Raw genomic sequence first — 21078 nt, 5'->3', positions numbered from 1 at the left:
AGTGTTATTTAATGGAAAGGTATCATATCCAAGCATAAATATTTGTTTTGTTATAAGCAGACATCCATCCAAAATAGAAATCCTCTGTGCATGTGATGGAGGAATGCACAGTGCATGTAGGGGGCGTGGTCTCAATAGCCCTGCAGTAAGCAGTGTGATATGTGTATGTGATTGAGGAATAGCATAGATATTCGACTGTACTTGCATGAAATCTGGTTGTTTTAGTCAGGATTATGCTAAAATATATTTTACCCAACTAAATTTAAGTTCCTTATTAAGAGCCAACCTTCAATTTAGTAAATTCCTGGTTTATTCCCGTTTATTCCCATTAATTCCCATGGAAAGTTTCCAACTTTAAAAATTCCAGGAATTTTGCAACCCTAATAAAAAGACAAATGTATTCTTCAGTGTGCACCGCCACTATACTTTAAGAACATACATTATGTGTATACTCATTGATGTGTCAATCAAATGTTCATTCACTCGCTCTAGCTTTGTGCTACTGACCACATATTGTTTACATTACTGATAACGGCAGCTACTAATAATCCAATCTACTAATAAACTACTTTAATATAACGTCACATAAAACTGAATAAAGAGGCAAATCTCACATTTGTACTTCAAGACTTGGATTTTACTTCAGTCATAAAATGTGTGCAAAAGTTATTTTTAAGGAAATGAAGAAGCTGTCCAGAAGTTGAGTCGTGAACCACAAGCGCCACCTCTCTGTAGCAGCATCAGGCCACAAGCAAGTGACTTAAGAGTACATGGTCAGCTGAAGCCACTGGAGAGGGAGCAAAACAAAATCAGACACTTTACATTGAAACACAGCAAATTTAACTGCCACAACAGTTTTTATTCACTTTAAAGTTCTTTTTTTTCCCCACTTTGATGTGTTTTGTATAGTTTGGTGTACTTTTATAGTAAAAGGGTATTTTTGTTGTTGCTGTTGTTGTTTTGGTACTGGTCAATAGGAATTGTATTAACCACAGAGGATCCTGGTCCAGAAACTGGCTGGACAACCAGAATAAAAGCTCTGCCATCAACCACTGCAGTCGTAATTATGCTAATTTGAGGAAACATCAACCCAACAGCAGTAGTCAGTTTAACTCTATTAGGAAGTTTTTCAGCACATTGCTTTGCTATCAGAAAGCTAATTCGATTTAGCATTATTTTCAGACGTGACATACAGTATGTATGACTTGTTCTTTCGGCTGCAGCTTACTGAACAACTGTTTGGTTCTGCAGGCCCCAAGAGACAAAAAACAACCAAACTAAAAATGTAGCTAAATAGATCAACTTGAATTTAAAAAAAATGAATCTGAGGCTGTAATTTATTACAGCCTGTGTGGCAAAAACACGTTAGCTTGATTTATTTGTTCTATTATTTACTAGCCATATATGAAAGCTTTTTATATTTCCCCTTTTTTTCATTCAAAGTCCACCGTCACATTGTTTTTCATTTCCTTTCTGAGAACACTGGTGCTACTTTTTAATATTTTAACAGATCAGCTGTTTCCTGATATTATCTATGGGGCGCTGTTTGTAAAGTTGTGCACACAGAAAATAACAGCAACAATTCTCCACATTTAGCTCCAAAACGTCATAACAATGTAGAGTGATTTTTTAAAAGTCACTTTTTTATCACATTTAGAGGAATATTTGTGATCTTCTTCACATTTAATTTTGTTGTGAAAAATATATTAAGTTAAAATAATTGTTAAATCCAAATGCTAAATATAAATATAAATGTTAAATACAAATCTAAATGTTAAATGATGAATCTAAATATTGAATATAAATATAAATGTTAAATATAAATGTAAATGTTAAATATAAATATAAATGTTAAATGTTGCTCTGCAATCCTAAATATTTAGCTGATATGCAAATTCACACTGCCTCATATCAGCTAAATATTAAGGATCACGGAGCAACATTTAACATTTAGATTTAGGTTTAACATTTATATTTGATGTTGAACATTTAGATTTAGATTTAACATTTATATTTATATTTAGCATTTGGATTTAACAATGATTTTAACTTAATATATTTTTCACAATAAAATTAAATGTGAAGAAGATCACAAATATTCCTCTAAACGTGACAAAAAAGAGTGACTGTTAAAAATTCACTCTAAATTTTATGACGTTTTGGAGCTAAATGTGGAGAAATGTTGCTGTTATTTTTAGTGTGCACTACTTTACAAACAGCGCCCCATAATTATCAGGCTATGCGAAAAACCAGTGGTTGAAATAACTCCCTCTTCACCAACACTGAAATTGATCACATGTTACAACCTTACTTCTGAACAGTCTTTACTCAAAGTAGTTATACAACAACATAAACATTGAAAGTCATGTGCCATAAGTGTCAGGTTGTGAAAAACACTAAAGCTGTCTCACCTCCAGGACGTTGAGTTTGATTACTCCATCTCCATCTTTGTCGAAGGCATTGAACGCTCCTGCAAGAGACCCAACACATGCATTTATTTGATTCCAGTTCTTAAATTCATGCAGTTCAGTGCAACTGTTAATAGTTAATAAAGTTAATTTTAACTTAAATTTTATTGGCATGTGATCCTGTAAAAAATGAGAATAGGTCATCACTTTGCCTGTAATTATTTTGATCTCTTGAAAACTTGGAGGATTAATGAGCACAGTAGTAGTTAGGCTGAAGCTGTCAACTGTACTCACTGAACATGCCCTCTAGCCTCACAAAACAGCAGATGTAGCTGTCAAAGTCGATGTTGAGGTGTTCGTCTGCGTAGCGCATCGCTATGATGGCATATAACTGGTTGTTGAGGTGAAACCCTTCGGGTGGAGAAGAAAAAAGAAAGCAGATTCAGGGCTTGAAACGAGGCTGGAAGTTATTACGTTTGAAAAATACCTTTAGCTTTTTCATTGTAACCATTGCTTCATACTGGATGGTGCTCACCTGCTTCATTTACAGCATTCCTCATCTCAAAACTACTGATGGAGCAGGATTTGTTTTTATCATAACGTTTGAAGATCATCTGCAAACACACAAGAATATAGACAGATTGATGAAAACTTGCAGGTTCTCCTAAACATGAGCAGTATAATTCAAAGAGTGGTTATTCCTATCGTACCTGCCATGCCTTGATCTTTTTCCACAAGTGTTTGAACTCTTGCAGGTTCAGCTTCCCTGTTCCATCAGTCTGACGAAAGAGTCAGTTACAGAAACTCCAACACAGGAAGTAGAGTCAGGCTAAAAGGTGCATTTAATTCGTATGACTGGTCAAATACCAACAAATGATAAGGTAGTGTTAGTTTATGCTTTTTAATTTAGAGGTTTGGATAGTTGGTTGAAGAAAGCAAATATTGTTCAGTGATTGTATTATTGCCTTGGATTATTGTGAAGGCATTTCTTATTGTTTTGTGTATTCAAATAAATCAGTTACCTCAAACGGCTTAGATAGAAATAGCCTGCTCTTATAGAACATGAGGAGTAATTATTTTAAAATCAAATATAAAAAAGTAAAATAGTTACAGCAGGTATTCATCTGCATGGAGAACTCTGAAGTAAAAGATAAATCATCAAAATATGCATGTCTTCCCAAAGCTAAGACATTTTCAGCAAAATGTACCTTATGACTTTAGTGCAGGCCATTAAACAACAATGATGCACTTCTTATACCAACAAAACTGTAATAACCATCAGGCTGAAAGGATACATCCATTAAGGCAATCATACTCCGACATGTTTCAAGGCTGAAACCCTCCGTTTTAATTTCACTATCTGTGGAAAAGGACAGCTCAGAATGAATGATCTGCACATGACAGAAGCTAAACCAGTGATCTTGATCTTTATAGTTTGCTCACGTTTGGAGAGAACGTTCTTCATGACTGTCTTCAGTTCATTGGCACAGATCTGCATGTCCTGATGGAGAGAGGAACAATTTGAAATGTTAGCTCAAATATTGCACACAGACAGTCATAAACATACTGAGAAGTCCTGCAAGGGTGATAGTTTTTATCTTGTGCATATGGGTTAATGTCTTGGATGCAGAATTAAATGATCTTATGCGCACAAGGTAATAAGTTGTTTGGGAAGAAGGTGTTTGTGCCATGTGTGATGAACCAGGGACTAAAGTCCACATGCAGCTCCAACAACTTGTATGCACAAGATCAATAACTTTTCCTACAAGATAATTAAGTTTGCTGCAGAAGATGGGACTTCAGGGGCTCTATACAAAATAAATCCCATGTAATCCGATGTTTCATTTCAAACCCTCCTCTCTGTTTACTCACCTCACCAGCAATCTTTTGGTAAATCAATCTGAACTGTTTTTCCTCCTCAGTCTCTTCCTCAGGCTCAAGCAGTTTCCGCTGCGTGACCGAAAAGAAAGAAGACCATTTTTTAAAAACATAAAGACAAAGTAAAACATGTTTGACATTGTTCTGATATTTGCTTTAGTAATGTATAAGTGATGTTTGTTTGGAACTTGTTACTATGTTAACGTGAGCTAGCTAGCTTTAGCTTTAATCTATTAGCGTGACTTGCTTATGTCATGTTTCTTCTTTTTTTTTGCTCCTTTGTGTTTGCTTTCTTCAACTACCTTACTAAAGCTAATCGGATATAACAAATTAATAATAACCAGAACCTTTCGGTATGAAAATAGATTTTTACTACAGGAAAATTGTTTGAAAAAGTTGGTTAACTAGCTTTAGCTTAAAGCTAGCTTGAAAACATTTCCGTTTGGGGGTTACTTATATTAATATGCCATATAATAAGCTATAAAACTTAAACTTTATGACTTAGCCTCCTCAATTCAGTATGGAATGGTAATTGCAAAAAAATATTCTAAAAGTTTGGAACAAGGAGGGACTGCCCTGCTTTGAGGCCTGGCTTACAGAATTCTCCAGTACCTTGTATTTCGAGAGGATCAGGTATAACCAGACTCGAACAGATATGGCAGCCCTTCCTTGACTACATCACGGCTCTTAGAGGACCCACATGACACCTCAATGCCTTTGCCTTTTAATCACACAATATAATTGCACAAAAGGATGACCATAACAATGTGTAATTTAGAGTACTACACAGATGATGTGTGTATTTTTAGTTTGTATTTGTTTGTTTTTCTGTTTTTTTGTGTGTGTCTGTTTCGTCTTGTTTTTTTGTTTGTAGAATGTTTGGGGAGGGGGGTATTGTTCTTCTCTGTCAACCTTCTGAATGTTCTATGTCTTCTGAGACATCTATAAATGAAGTATTTAAAAAAAAAAAAAACTTTATGACTAAGAGGATTTTCCTGTCTTTTATATTAATATATCGTATTTACTTGTATCAAAGGCTGCCCTCTGGATTTATTGTAATGTATTTTTTAAAAGTTACACATTTTTCTCAAAAGACATTTCTAAATACCACCAAGAAAATTAGGAATGCTATTTTATTATTATCTTTAGTATTATCTTTTGTATTTATTTATTTATTTATTTATTTTATTATTTTTATTATTATATGTATTTTTTTTTCTATTTTCTTTTTGTTGGTTTTGTACAACTTATATATAATTTGTCAACTTGTGGTGAACAAAGAAGTACTGAACAAATGCAATAAAAAGTTGAATGACAAAAAAAAAGACATTTCTAAATAGTAAAGCCAATGGCTAAATGCTGTTTGACTGTTTCTCTAGTTCCATGAGAAATGTAGCAGAAAAGACATAATATTCATTTTAAATTAAAGTTGCACAAAAATGAGTTTGTAGTTGCTTTTACTCATTATTTTTAGATCATTCAACAAGTCTTTAAATCAGGAGCTCAAATACTGAAACAGGTTTGAACTTTTGTCAGTTTGTTCCTGCTGCGCTATAAATAAAACTGCATCAGTGACTGATTAGCTCAGGATGCATTTCCTTATAGAACCAGAGGAGAGCAGCACGTTAGAGTAAGACATAAACAAGTTGGCCTGTACACACTGAGGCCTTACAGGAAAACAGGTGCAGCTGAGACATTTGAGATCCCTTGGCTTAAACTCAGTTGTTTTATGCCAGGGGGTGTTATTCGACCGGGTCGACTGCACTCCCAGGGCCGTCAGTTGACAGATATTTGGTAATATAAGTGTCTTTATAAGCTCTTATTCTGCGCGGTGTTGTGTTTATCTTGTCTCAGACCACCATATTCACTGTTTCCCTGCAACAAAGTTACCTTTGGTTTCTTCTTCTTCTCTCCCTTAATGCCGTCATGCTCAATTTCTTTGTTGGCCCGCGCTCTGTCTGACACAAATACAATAGGCTGGCATGTGGGTAATGGCAGTGGTTGGAAAGAGGGGAGCAGAGTTATAAAAGACAAACAGAAAAGAGAGTTAATTTGAAGTAATGTCAAAGTTTATAATCTGAATATGAAATAATGTAAAAAAAACTAAAACTGCAAACAACAAATAAGTGATCAGATGGAGAGATGGGGAAGAAAAGTGAAAAAGAAAAGTGGTACTGCTGCATGCATGCATGCATTACCTTTTCTTTTTTTTTGTTGTCTTGCTGATGGTCAATAAGACAAGAAGGACAGGGATGAAATGAGATGGAAGAAAGGAGGGAGACACTTTCATTTTCAGGTCTGTTAGTTATATTTTTGGGATAAACATTGATCACAGAGTGAAAAAGGAAAGGACAGACATATTGAAAGAACATCATAGGATTTAAAATATATATAATTCGTACTGATACTGCAGGGTGGAAGCATAGACTGTATATATAATGGACAGCGTTGCTCTGCCTTTTCCCATTGTACGGTTTTGAAGCCAAAATATCCTGTTTCAGAACGCTGACATCTTGTACATTTTCTGCAGCCAGAGTCTGCGCAGTAGGGAATTTGTGTGTTTACACGGTAACAAGCTCCGCCCTACAGCGTTGCGTCCCGAGGTCCTACGGAGTTTCCCTCTACAGCAGCTGTCAATCAAAGTAAATCCGGATGTAAAACCCTGTTTTTTAACCTCTAATAACTAACGAAAAATAAACGTTTCAGAAAAAAGAGGCCTTGAACACAAAACAGTCAAATAATAACTACATATCACCACAGCATACGGATGTGAGAAACATTTGTACCATGTGTATTTATTTTTTAAAGTTTGACGGCAGCCCTATTCAAATGAATGGGGGAGACAGAGTTTTTGACCTATACTGCAGCCAACCACCAGGGGGAGCAGTTTTTGTGGCAGCCTCACTTCGAGCCGAGCAAGATGACGTCGATTTTATACACAGTCTATAGGTGCAAGTGTGGTGCAGACCCAGAAGTCCTTTAGAAATTAAGAGGCATTTTAACCGGACAATTTTGCACTGAACGTAGAAGTCTCTTTGAGAGGAAGCTTAAAGTTGGTGATATGTTGTTTAGTGAAATTACCTTTTCTTAGCACTAAAGGCTTAAGTTAAAGAAATGTTTAAACAAGTTTAGCCCTTTTCATTTTGGAAGCTCAAGGTGCGATGAAGGGAGTGTGTGAGCATGTGTGTCACCACTGGAAGACTCAGGCCATGTTAAAAAAAAAAAACAGTTTTCAAGAATGTAGTCATCATATTCTGCTGTTTTGACCCCTTTCACCTGCAGTAACAGTGCGAATTGTCAACACATATTTTCCCCCCAGGACTTCTCCAATAGCAAACCTGCAGTTGGTCGGAACCAATCGGGTTCTCCGCCTCCCTGTGAGGAAAAACAGACACATAAGAGTTCATGCTAATCCCTAAAGGAGTCCAAACTTTTACCATCAACAGATCCCCCAATATAACTTCAGCTTCATCACCATAAAAGGCTGGTGCCCCTCCCTTACTGATCCTTACTCAGACATGCTCTGCTTCTCCGAGAAGACCCTGAGGATGAACTCTCCTTCTTGATTGGGATCAAAGGTCGTGGGGATGATGGCGTATTCCCCTGGAGGCAGACGGATCCGTTCGGTCACCTCCCGTAGGTTAATGTAGGTCTTGCATTTTGCTTTGGAGGCCGTGTACAGGAAGAAGTCCTTCTGGAGATGTTGATTCTGTCCACACATCTGTGGATGGACAAAAATCAGGGGAAGTGTGGACATTCTAAAATACAGTATTGTGTAAAAATGAAGCAATTGTGGGCCTGGAGGCTGCTTTAACTTTTACTTCTGCATGTACTACTCAATAAAGCTCAAACACAAACATAAATCTCTAGAACTCAAGTCAACACAATGAAAGTGCTGATTTATTCAAAACAAAGTCCTGATCCAAGATGGCCATACCTCCTTTGGCACCTGCAAAGACAAAGAAGATAAATAAACACAAGCCCTTCCACTGCTGCAGGAGAGATAAATTATTGTGGACTCTCCCATCAGTACCTCGTAGATAGAAAATCCAATGGTGAGGAATTTGGCCCCTTGATGGCGCTGCATCCTGCGACCCTTCTGCATCAAAGCCACGACAAACGTGCAGACAACCTTCCCTTCCTCCGGGTCATCATCCTCCTCATACAGCTGCAGCCGATACTGAGGGTTAGTCCAGAATGTGTCTGTAAAGAATAAATGAAAATGTCCCAGAAGAACATTTTTTGCTCAAGTAAAGACACACATAGAGTTTGATCAGTTTTAGTTTTAAAGGAAAATAAAGAGACCAACCTGGGAAGTTCCTGCAGCCACCTGCAGAGCTTCCTCTCACCCAGCGTCCCTCATTGACAGACACAGTCCAGGTTTGTCTCTCATCAACCTGCAGTGTGTCGGGGGTCAGGTTACACATCTCCAGCTTTGTGAAGTTCTTCTTGAAATCCTCAAAAGACATCCTGGACAGGAATATGAGAGAGGAGGAGACATTTAATTTTAGATGAAATCCATTCACGAGGATCCCTTTTCTCTGTCATCAGGTTTCTCCATGAGTTTGTCAATCTAAGAGTTTTTTCAGGGAGTTTTGACTTGTGTAACTACGGCCATACACATAACAATGCGCTGGACTGTACTTGCTGTAACTTGATCTCAGCTGTGACCTAACAGACTAACAGACTACAGCTACAATGTTAGTGTACATTTGATCATACACAGTAATGTTTAAGTTCTAATCTGATGGCACAAAGCCTCTGCTACCTTTTCCTTGAATTTGACAATGGAACAATATACTGTATAATGACAGTGTCAACACTTGGCATTGTTTAATTTTTAAATGATAAGGAATCAGCTTATGGCATGTGTCTATCAAAATAAGCACTCAATAGAAAAAGGCATGAGTCCCAAGATTAATGATCTGTTACATCTTGTACCAGATAGCAGCAGATAGCTACAAATGAGGATCAGGGTCACTGGAGGCCATGCCAACAGTTTTTTGTTTTTTTTTAGATCCGACTTCTTTTTTTAAAATTCTGAATCCGAAGTAAAAATTCTGAATGTTTTTTTCTCAGAACTCTGAAATTAAAGTCAGAATTCTAACATAAATCTTGGAATAATAGAAAGTCAGATCTGAAAATAAAAATTAAAACTTTTTAAAATAAAGATTAAATTCTGAATTCTGAGTTAACAGTCACACACATTTTTTTGTTTATTCACTGGCATAACCTCCATTTTTTTTTTAAATGGCCCCTATCCTCTTCCAAAGCTCAAAGCGAGCAGAAGGGAATATCAATAATTTATGAAGTGCAAACGTTAAGGACAGACAGCAAGTGGGCAAGCTAGTATGCAAGCATGTCTAATTAGATATTTTCTAATGTTGCAAGCTGATAACTTCATTATTCAATGTCTGTGAAGGCTCTCAGTCATCCAGGTCATAAGGCGTTTTTCGTGCGTTTCGACCGGAGGAACCAGGGTCTAAATTTAGTTCAGGGGTAGATAATCTCCCCCCTGAAAAGCCCCTGCTTGGGGGGTAGTACTTTTTAAAGGTCTTGGGACTTTCAGTTAAACGTAACGGTGTTTGTGGAGTTAAACACAGAGGGAGTTCCTGGGAATGCATACTAGTTTAGTTTTTTATTAAGATTTCAAAATATTATTAAATATAATTTTTTTCTCCATATGTCACTGGCCTGATTTGCACAATCTACCCGGGACTTCAGCCCGCCGTCAAAACGCAGACAACAATGGGGGCACAGGAACCTTTTAGTTCCAGGGAAAGTAGTTCTGAGGGCTAAAAGACCCCGGAACTCTTGGTCGAAATGCACCTACAGTAATGATTTCCAAGTCATGAATGACAGTCAGGAGCTAAGTCAACAACTACTAACGACCCCATGTGACTACCTTAGCACACCTACGACTGTTAGATGCTTATATGATGCTTATATTGTTCCGTCCCCAGCATTTCAGAGGAGAGGTGAAACATCCTCAAGAATTTCTACCAAGTCCAGTTGCCTTTTGGATCAAGCTTTGAATTCTCAATTCAATATTTGAATGGGATTTCACACCAGACTGAAGGACCGAACAAGTTAAAAATAGGTGGCGATGAAGGTTTTACTCACCAGAACTCACTGGCCTCCACGGTCTGTTTTTTCAGATTTTCTCTGTCTGCAACGGAAAGAGTGGACCAGTCATTTGAACTATGGAAAGAAAGAAAAAGTCATGAAAACATCATCACTATACTGTGTACTATGTTTCTCAAAATCAGGAAAATCAAAATACCCTTCAGTTGTATTCTGAACACTAATACGGAAAGCAACTTAATGCTTCAAGTATAATTTGAAATATTCTTATACCAATGCAAGAGAACTGAATAAAAAGTTTCAGGTTGGATCAGTTCTTACTTCGGGCTCCATGGACCCTTCCACAGCACCCAACCCCAGGGATTACGTAAGCGAATCAAGCGAATCTTTGTCTTCTTTCCAACCTCATCACACTAGAAAACAACCAAACACTGTCAGCATTATTCAAATGATGTATATTTCATCTTGCAAACATGCTAAATTGAGTGTGCTGTACCTCAGCCAGGCCTATGATAGAGTAAGCATGACCCCTGACCAGCCCCTGTTCGGTCCGACTCTCCATTTCACTGGCTGAAAGAATCTGACGGACACAACACATACAGGCGATTACAGCAGACGACACTTGATTATGAGGAATAAGGCCTGAATAGGAAAAGGTTTACTTTGGTCAAGTCAAAGAGTTGTATATACAGGATGTAGGCAGCTACGAAGCAAAATGTTACTCAAGTGCTGTTTTCAAAGAAGTTTTGAGGTTCTTGTACTCACTGTAGTATTTACTTCATGATCATTTCTTTTCCAATACATGTCAGAAAAAAGGAAATATTGCACTTTTTCTGTGTTTGATTTATTTGACACTTTGGTTATTTCAAGTAGTAATACATATACATGAAAACATGTAAAGAGTTTATAAAATGTTACTTTTTTTTATCAAGTCCAACGGCAAGTAAACAGGAACAGCAAAACTGATTTGTCTGTTCACTTAAATAGTTGAATAAATTATTAATTAGTGACAAAAAAGAATGTAAAAGTATACATTCTGTTTATTTTGAGGTGCTTTTGTTTGTTTTGTTCCAGTCCGTAAAATATCTGCTGAATGTCATATTCATATTTGGGTTGGTTGAATTCTTAGCATTGCTCCTTTGATAAATACATTTTCCTTTTCTAGCCTTTGTGTTTGTTTAAATCACGAGTAAATCTCCTCTTCTGCACACTGCCTTTCCTCTGTAGCTTCACTGCTTTGATAACCACTCACATCTATGGAGCAGCCCATCAGTGAGCCTCTTTCCAGTGCCTTCTTCATGATGTTGTAGAGCTCTTTAGGTGCTTCAGACAGCTCAAAGAACTCAGTAACACCTCCTGTGAAGTCCTCCATGGCTTCCAAAGTGTTGCCACCTTTCAGCGCTTCATATGACCCATGCAACCTGAGAGAGAGGTCAAACATCCTGGTGATTTAGCCAGCTTGGATTTTGGACAGTGTTCACAGGCAATAAAAGATACGCCAAGGAGAAGTTTTCCTAGTTAAGTCGTTAATTGGAAATTCAAAACTGTATTCATGTGGAATAAAGTCATAACAGTTTATACCAGCAAGGTGAGAACTGATGTTTCTCAAGTGTCAATCATTTTGTTTGACAGATTTTTTTAAAACGGTGATATTATCTTTCAGTAAGCGGAGTGCCTTTTTCTTGTTTATCAATACCTCTGTTCACCTTTCTGACATATTTATTTCATCATTTTTTGTTCACCTACTCCTACGAACTAGAGTAATTCTCCCAAGCTTTGGAACAAAATATTTCTGGACAAAGCTGTGTAAAAAAGCTGTTTCTGATTTTCACAATGCCATGCAGTGTCGCTAAACCTGACCCTAAAAGTGTGCTGCCATGCTTTGGAGAGGGCTTTAAAAATAAAAAAGTATATCTCAAAGAGGAGCACAAGATGAATTTGGTGTGAAATTCGAGAGCTCCAAATGGGCATGCCTCCCAAATGGTCATGTGCTCCAAACAGGCACTGCATCAGTTTATCTAAACAGATGATAGAATTCATGTCCCAAAGAACTAACTTTTCAGTAAGTGAAAATTAAATGACACCCTTTCTCAATTTAACATATGGGAAATGTGAGCACAAGTTGAGTGAATTGATATCATGGAGGTCACGAAGTGCAGCATGGCTCTATTGTGCAGTATTCATTGATATACTGTACTTACTTGGCGTAAGCTTTTTCCACAAGAGCACTCCAGAACTCATTCTTCCTGAAAGATTTGGTAAAAACCAGCTGGTTGTTACAGGTAGGGAGGCGGTCGTCCACAATTACATCGATCCATTCTCCGTAGCGCCAGAACTGAGTAAAAGAAAAACAGAAAAACAGATTAAAGCTCCTGTTAGGAACTTTCTATTAATTTGTCTATTTTGGCGCCCCCCTGTGGCCAAAGCATCACCTATTACATTTTTGTTGGTTTTGTCCTGTATGTGTTTTGTTTTCATTAAATTGTCACAAGTCATCGCAAAAAGAATAACTGAGGTATTTTTGTGGAAAACTTAAAGCTGGGGTTGGTAGTCAGATTTCGATACACATTTTGTTATACTGGATAAAATGATCTTTATGTCCTGATGTCAATCAATGCATAATGTGTTCTTAAAAAAGAGAGAAAAAAAGCCGCTATCTACAGCCGGAGTAAACCTGGGAAAACACCAACCAATCCCTGCCATCAGGAGCCAAACTATGAAACCATTAAAATCCCGTCTGAATCAGTCACGATCATATGGTCACGAATCAGCAGCGCTTGTGCATGTGAGTGGGGTTGTCGTTTTGGAGGGGCTCGGGGGGGATTAGACCTGAGGAAATGCTACATTCAAATTCATGCTAGTTTTCCGTGGCTACCAACCTATGCTACCAACCCTAGCTTTAAGAGAATACAGATGTTTTTAAAAGCCAAGTATGTCTTATGTTTGTGTATAGACCTGGAAGTGGAAGATGCCGGCGTAGTTCTCAGTGAAGCTCTGATCTGGGGGAATCACTCTGTACAGCAGCTTCTCATTCAGTGTCAGAGAGGCGATGGCAGCCAGTAGCCAGCAGTCACCTGTCACCAGCAGATTCATGAAGTATGAAACACTTTATCCAAGCATACAGTTTCACAAAGCATAGGAGGTGTCACAGCTTAAAGTCACATTCCTGTACGAGTGCCACAAGTCAACACCAGAGGGTGGCTAGGTTCAGGCTAAATCTGATGGTATTTGCAGATGTCCTTGTCTCTGCTTTTCAGCCCACAGATCTAGCCTGTGCTATGTTGTATTAATGTTTGTTTTTTTCCCACATCCACCAAATGAGCACTTTTCAGCTTATACAGGGGTTTCTTGAACAGCAGATACAATATTTTAAATTTTTTGGTCCAGGTTTCTTTCACTACAATTTGCATAATCATGAATCTATCTTTCATACACTATCATTTGATCTAGCTATTATCAGTGTGTAGGCTTTTTACAGGGCTAAACAATTGTAATGTCTGGTCAAAGACTGGGAATTTATCATAACGCTCTGATACAGAAAATCATGGAAAAAACTGTTATCTTGTGTAATAAAAATACTAAATCATACCATGTCATGTCATGTGGTTATAGGTATCATAGTTCACTTTAATTCTTTTTTTAGAAAGCAGAAATGGTTTAAAAGTTACCCAATTCTCCTTGACAGATGTCTGTCCTGTTGGCTCCGTCTACGATGAACTCTGGGTTTTCACATATTTCCTGTCAAAGCAGAAATGGAAAGTGTAAGGTTGTTTTTTCAGACCATGTTGAGAAATATTTCAGCTGGAGTTTCCATATATTTCTTCTTATGAAATAAAATGTCAAATTAAAACAACATGCAAAATCTGCTAAAGCCTCAATTTTGATTACTATGGAGTACTTCTTGATCCATATATCTTGGATAGTGGAAACTTCTTTATTACAAAAATATGTTTTGACTGTTCTCAATCTCAATGTTTAAAGTTGTTATAATAATAATACATTTTATTTAAAAGCACCTTTCTTAACAGTCAAGGCTACTTTACATAAAGATTAAAACACAATAAAATAAAATAACACAGTAAAATAAATAAAAACAACAAGCAAAGTAGAGTAACAACAAGTTAAAAATGAAGCAGTGGAAATTAGACCGCAAATGCAGTTTGAAACAGATGGGTTTTGAGTTTTGATTTGAAGAGGGGTAGAGATTCAATATTTCTGATGTCAGGTGGGAATGAGTTCCAGAGTTTGGGAGCAGAGCGACTGAAAGCTCTGCTCCCCATGGTGCTGAGATGGGCAGAGGGCACAGAGAGGTGGAGGGAGGAGGAAGACCTGAGAGAGCGAGAGGGGGTGACAATGTGGAGGAGGTCGGACAGATACAGGGGGGCGAGGTTGTGGATGGCCTTGAATGTGTACAGGAGGATTTTGAATGAGATTCTGAATTTGACCGGGTCAGATTGTTGTGTCAGTTGGGCTTAAAAAAACAAATATTTCATTTTCTCTGGACCAATAAGAGCGGAACTGGACAATTTCCTACATTACAGACTAGAAGCACATACTGGATATGCTGTATTTTGTCCAAAATTGAAAATATTATTTGTATTATTTCATTCCCTAATCCAATGAGAATCGATAAGGAATTCGGATCGTTAAACAGTATCAATAATGGAATCGAAATCGCTATATTCTTATCAATTCCCATCCCTAGTTATGTGACTCCTTGGTAAAAAGTAAATAAACACATAAATCTGATTCTGGTTCAAGTAGCAGAATGCTAAGCTTTAAGTGCGAATGAGGCATTTTCGTAAACAACCAACTGAACCAAGATGGTTATCATTCATATGGAATATCCCAGAAAATGTCAAACCACTTTGACCTCAAACAAGACCATAGATCATGTTCACAAACAAATTGGAAGGGTTAGCTACTAAATAAAATCATTCAGAAAATGTGCATATTAACCCTACTGTAATGTTGCGGGTCGAATTGACCCATTTTAAAGTTCAAAAATTTAAAAAGAAATTATTCATAAAATGGAAACAATTTTAAATGTAAAATAAAATTTAAAAAAATCTAAGTAATGTAAAACTACTGTATTTATATTTAGGTCTGTCCAAACTACATTAAAAAAAGGTTTAACATTAATTTTCATTTAAAAAACGAGTGAGTTATTCTCATTAACCTATGATATGTGAGAATTAAAGAAAACCAATGGACTAAATATTGATTTAAATGGTTAGTAATGTAGTTAATAATGAGATTAAAAAATGTTTATTGGGATTTTTTGGGGTTCTGACACTTTTAGATAATTGAATATGCCCAGGGTCAAGTTGACCCAGGAACATTATTGTTGTATCTGAGAAGCTGCATGAATTGAAAGTAGGAACTAACTACCGACACGAGCAGCTGACCACTCATCACTCAAGGCTCTTTTGGAACTTTTCCCAAGAACTAGGATCCTTTTGAGGGTTAACGTTTAGTTTTGTTCTTCTCAATGAGTTATAGCAAAAGAGTTTCATCATCCTGCTTGCCTTTGATATGCCTTTACTAGGAATAATATCAAACTTCAATGCTTGTTTTATATCAATGGAAATTAAAGAAGGTATTCCTGAATATCTATCCATCTGATATTGTTGTTAATGAAATATTTGGACTAGTTTGAGAACATACTTTTGATAAGGACTTTGCCAGTGTTAGATATCTTTCATATAACTCTAAGGCACAGTTCTCTTACATTTTTTTTTTACACGCCATTTGAGAACTTTGTTGTCTTTTGTCGAATGAGATATTGTCATATGAAATGCCTCGAAGTAAGGTGTTATTCTACTTTCAGTCGACGTTTGACTACCACAACAAAATGTACCAGTCTACACCTGACTTGATAGACACTCAGAGGGCCTGACCCTGAAACTGAAAGCTGGTTGTAGAAATTTCTCTGAGTCTGAGCTGCTGGGAACTCCTCTCTGCATTCACGACATATTTATGTGGATGCAGCTGTTAGAGGTCTCCTGGTCATGGCCCTTTAGTCACCTAGACAAGTGATAATGTTGTGCTGAATGCAGAGAGACCCTCACCTCATATGTACTATATCTCTGACATGACAGACTGGTTGACTGTGAGAACTTACTGTCCAGCTTAATGACCGTGGTCATTAAAAGGATCATAACATTGACACATCTGTTGCTAATGGATATATTTTTACTCGCACCAAACCATTACTTGAATCTCAAATTGCTTGTTTTTCTAGAGGGATTTAATGTTGAAGGAGGAGGTCTTATAGAACAGGTTCCCAAATTGTCACTTTAGTTTCCTCCAGTGCATCACAAGATGATAAAACAATACATCTCCAAAGTAATCATTCTCATATTTCTGTGTAAATGGCTGTATTGTTGAAAATATCAGATACCTTTAAACTTCTTTAAGCCTCTACATATCCAATTTGAGGGGTCACAGACCAAAAGGTTTAGAAAACATAATGCATGATTATTAAAAAAAAACACCATAGCATAAGATGTCAGGTGTTGCTGTTTTTATCCAGCATTTTCACAGAAGTGATTCTGTTCTCTTCATCATCTGATTGACGATAACTTAGGCTGTTAAAAGCAGAGTCATGTTCCGAATTTAGCCCAAGCCCCACTGCTGACCCTGCTGATGTATCACTTGTCTCAGCTGAACAGCTTAAGTTACCACCAGTCATTAAGGAGCAATCAATGTTCATGTTCCACTGGATTTGTTCCCATAAAATATTTTTTGAGACCTGTCACATTTTAAAAGGACCATAGCTAACTTTCTTTATGTCACAGCATTTTGAAAAACACAAGTATTGATGTACTGGTTTAGAGTTAAACAAGGAGATTGGTACTACTATTAGGTTTACAAAGTGAATATCAAGCTAAGGTAGCTAGGTAGGTAGCTAAGAAGCATATAGCACAAAGACAGGGAGAAGGGAGAACAGGGGCAACATGGAACTGTAAACAGGAAAAAGGGTAACAAACCCCACCTCCTAGCTTCTTTAAGCCACAAAAAAATAATGAATATTAAATACATAATGATAAATGAATTAATAATCAATAATGATTGTTGAATCTGTGGGCTCGCTGTCTTCTCCCTGCTACCAATCAGCTAAACTAACGTGCTGCTGTCAGCCTTTTGTTGTTGTAGTTTTTACCCTTTCTATATTTACCCAGCACCCTGCAGATGAAAACTTCACAAAAATATGAGAATATACAAATAACTTCATACAATAAACTAAGTCTTAGTTTCAGTTAAAACCATTAGTATGGCTGGTACTAATTTTATAAGTTTTCTGGATTTCTACAGTGGGCACCAGTTAGCTTAGCATAAGACTTCTAAAGTGCACTAATGAACCATAGATTGTATAAAATATGGACGTAGTATCCGTGACGTCACCCATCTGTTTCTGAAGCACTGTTGGCGACAGCCATATTGCTGCTGTCGAGCGATTGTGACGTAAAGAGACGGGCTTTGAACCTCCTAGCCAACAGCTACAGTGTTCCCGCCTGTCAATCAAGTCAGCTCTGCCAAGACTTGTAATCTCAATATCTTCAAAATTGCTGCGTTAGAAAAAAAATCACCCCCCTACAGTGTGTGCCGATCGAGAAATGAGCTATCCAGACTGTACCAGGCTGTAAACATGTTTATTTCTGCTGTAGAGATCAGCTTTTTTGAATTGGTGTGTATGTGGTTTCCAGTACTTCTGGAGCCAGCCTCAAGCGGATCCTCAATGAACTGCAGTTTTTTACACTTCCACATTGGACTCATATTTTTGGACCGGAGTTTGCCACTTGTAATGAACACAATTGTTTGTATGACCCCTGGGGTACCTTTTCCCCCTCTTCTGCTCTTTTTCTAAGCTAACTTGCAGCTAGCATTAACCAAAGATTTCCTGAACAGATACTGCTCTGGCACTTCCTAATACAATGCTGTCACATCTACATTTTAGAACCCTTTCCTGTCAAAAGCAGAGTATAAGAAGGCCCTTGAACCCCCTAGAAAGCATTTAAGACAAATCTAGAACTCAGCAGCTAACGCCAAGTTCGCCTGCCCTCACTGAGTGCATCATTCTGTTTGAGAGTCAGCTGTCTGTGACTGTAGAAGGTGACAACCCAAAGCTATGCATCCACAAACATGTCGCCATATCAACTTGACATTCCCGCCCTCATGTTGTGGTCGGAATGATGAGAGATTTTAAGGAAGAGCTTGGGTTCACTTAAAAGATGTGATGAATGATGATTTGCACTCACCGAGGGACGCTTCCATTCAATCTTCATCGAGGGTTTATGACTGTAAAAGAGTGAGGAGTCATCAGCAGGAAACAGAGGGTCTTCAAAAATCACTTTCTTCTTCACGTATTTGTCTCGCAGTTCCAAAAAAGTCTTGAGACGCTTGGCATCCTTGACGGCCTCATTTCTGCTCAGAATCGCAGAGTAGATGGAGTTACTCCCAGCTGGAGGGTAGTCAGTTTTACCATCAGGGCCTCCTGATGCTTCTGTTTCAAAGAGCACCTTCACCTTTGTTTCTTCAACAAGAGGCAATCTACCTTCATGTGTCTCGTTCTCCATTTTATCACAGATCCCTCAGCCTTCGATACCCCTACCTTGAAGTCAATACATAGAATCCAAAAAAGAAATTCAGCAGCCCCCCTTTTGTTTGTAGAACCAGCATGAACTTGCGAAACAGCCTAGAGAAACTTCCTGACTCTGGCAATCACTTGTAGTTCCTTTATTTGCTGGGAAATACTGTCACTACTCATAGGCAGTCTGAAAACCAACCGCCACTCACACCAGCACCCCCACAGCCAGTCTTATGTCCCTGGTGTTGGCTGGACCTAAATTTAGGCCTCTTTGAAGGAGGGGAGGAGGCTTCTCAAAGAGATACCCCCCAGCCCTGTCACAACATTACCAGGTCACAGGGACTATCCAGAATCTGTATGTATACCTGAAGATATTGTGAAACTGATTAGAGACCTAAGTCACAGTGAGATTTAGGTCATGGTCAGGTCATGTACCCTGTTAGCACCAAGCTTGTATGTGTGTATTAGTGTCTTATCTATAAGGCCTATGGGAAATAAATGCTTAGAACTAGCTACAAAATCTGAAGTGACTCATGTGTATCTGTGTAAGTGACAATGACTCATCATATCTGCTTCATGTAACTTAATAAAATCAAAAGATAACATCTCCATGTGCCTGAATGGATAGCAGTTGCTCCAACTGTTCAAAATTTATAATAACTACCTCTACTGACACCTAGTGGTAAAACTAATGTCTTGATGTTCATTTTCTTTTCAATGGCCTGCTGTGGCCTGCTACGCCACCATGATTCAGTTTCTGTTGGCCTATTTGTCTGCCAGTCCAGTCCAGTATCAAATAAGAAAAGAGAATTCGTTGAGCATGGGGTTGCCAGGTTTGAGGGAAACAAGCATTTTTAGTTTAATATCAAGCCATATAAATACACAACTGGACAAATTTGTAACTTTTCAGGTCAGATTTTAAGACTTCTAAAATCAAACCATGAGTTGCTATCAGGGTGGATTCGGGCTATACCCCCAACCACCTGAAATTTGAGCTGTGATGCTACATGCTTTCTTCGTTTTTCAATGAAGCAATTTCTTTCGTTGGCATTAATTGGTAATATATTAACTTTTTCTTACATCTTTTTGTAGTCTTAACAGAATTAGAACCTGAGCACAAATATGTTGGATTAAGCCCCTTGATTATTCATAAGTAAGTTTTACGAGTCAGGTGATGCTGCATGAAGACAGGCTATTGTTTACATAGCAGATATCAGTCTTTTGACTTCAATAGACAGGGCTCGGGCCATTGTATTTAACTTCTTTCTGAACACATTAAACACAAAGGGCTCTGCATGAGTTATATTGATGCATGGACTGATGTTATGTTGTTATGTTATGGATCATGGACTTTCCAAATTATCACATACTAGAAATGTATGTGATAAATATTAACCAGTCCATCTAGATAAGTATAATACCTCCCTACAGATGAGGTCAATAAGGCCTGTCTTCTGCGTACACTATTCAAACTTTACAAACAAAAACTTAGATAGAATGATCATATCTTATACACAGCAGATGAAAAAACAACTGTAGTGCAAGCATGGACAATAATAATAATAATAATAATAATAATAATAATAATAATAATAATAATAATAATAATACATTTGATTTATATAGATAAAAAAACTCATAGACACTTCCCAAAGTGTTAAAAGCAGTTCTGAAGAGGTGAGTTTTGAGCTGGGATTTGAACGTTTGTAGGTCAGTGGAGTTGCTTATGAGTTTGGCGTGGGCGTTCCAGAGGACGGGGGAAACAATGGAGTAAGCCCTGTCGCCCCAGGTTCGGGGCTTGGTCCTACAGGGTGGGGAGAGGAGGTTTTCATTGGAGGAGCTGAGACCACGGGAGGGGTTGTGAGGGTGAAGCAAGTCAGTGAGATAGGAGGGGGGTCAGGTGATGGAGGGCTTTGTAGGTCAGGAGGAGGAGTTTGAAGTGAATGCGTTGGGGGACTGGAAGCCAGTTGAGGACTTGGAGGACAGGGGTGATGTGATCATGGGAACGGGATTGAGTGAGTAGATGGGCAGCTGAGTTTTGGATGTACTGGAGTTTATTGAGGACTTTGGATGATGAACCAATAGGCCCTAAACAATCAATTTTTTTTATCCTTTACT

At 37.8% G+C, this 21078-nt stretch overlaps 1 protein-coding gene across 3 annotated transcripts; it reads right to left on the bottom strand.

Moving 5' to 3' along the window:
* Positions 1-610: 610 nt before the first annotated feature.
* capn3b (calpain 3b) lies at positions 611-19644 on the bottom strand. Of its 3 annotated transcripts, XM_034699020.1 has the most exons (23): positions 18632-19630; positions 14039-14108; positions 13326-13444; positions 12572-12705; positions 11623-11791; positions 10867-10950; positions 10692-10783; positions 10410-10487; positions 8596-8756; positions 8320-8489; positions 8224-8235; positions 7799-8007; positions 7625-7661; positions 6485-6508; positions 6177-6263; positions 4281-4358; positions 3852-3909; positions 3704-3768; positions 3119-3187; positions 2944-3022; positions 2703-2819; positions 2412-2470; positions 611-787 (listed from the first exon to the last, which is right to left on the bottom strand). In XM_034699020.1, exons 1-23 carry the CDS (start codon positions 18947-18949, stop codon positions 761-763), a joined length of 2316 nt encoding a protein of 771 aa, XP_034554911.1. In that variant the 5' UTR covers positions 18950-19630; the 3' UTR covers positions 611-760. The 3 variants fall into 3 exon arrangements, 2 of the variants coding, with proteins under 2 accessions (XP_034554911.1, XP_034554912.1); XM_034699021.1 differs by lacking the exon at positions 6485-6508 and having other exon boundaries at positions 18632-19629; XR_004633498.1 differs by lacking the exons at positions 611-787; positions 2412-2470; positions 2703-2819 and having other exon boundaries at positions 2986-3022; positions 3704-3764; positions 18632-19644.
* Between the last annotated feature and the right edge of the window lie 1434 nt (positions 19645-21078).

The sequence above is a fragment of the Notolabrus celidotus genome, chromosome 13, assembly GCF_009762535.1.
Source record: "Notolabrus celidotus isolate fNotCel1 chromosome 13, fNotCel1.pri, whole genome shotgun sequence".
Classification (NCBI taxonomy): domain Eukaryota; kingdom Metazoa; phylum Chordata; class Actinopteri; order Labriformes; family Labridae; genus Notolabrus; species Notolabrus celidotus.
The sequence above is the reverse complement of the archived record's forward strand: the minus strand, read 5'-3'. Positions and strand labels throughout refer to the sequence as shown.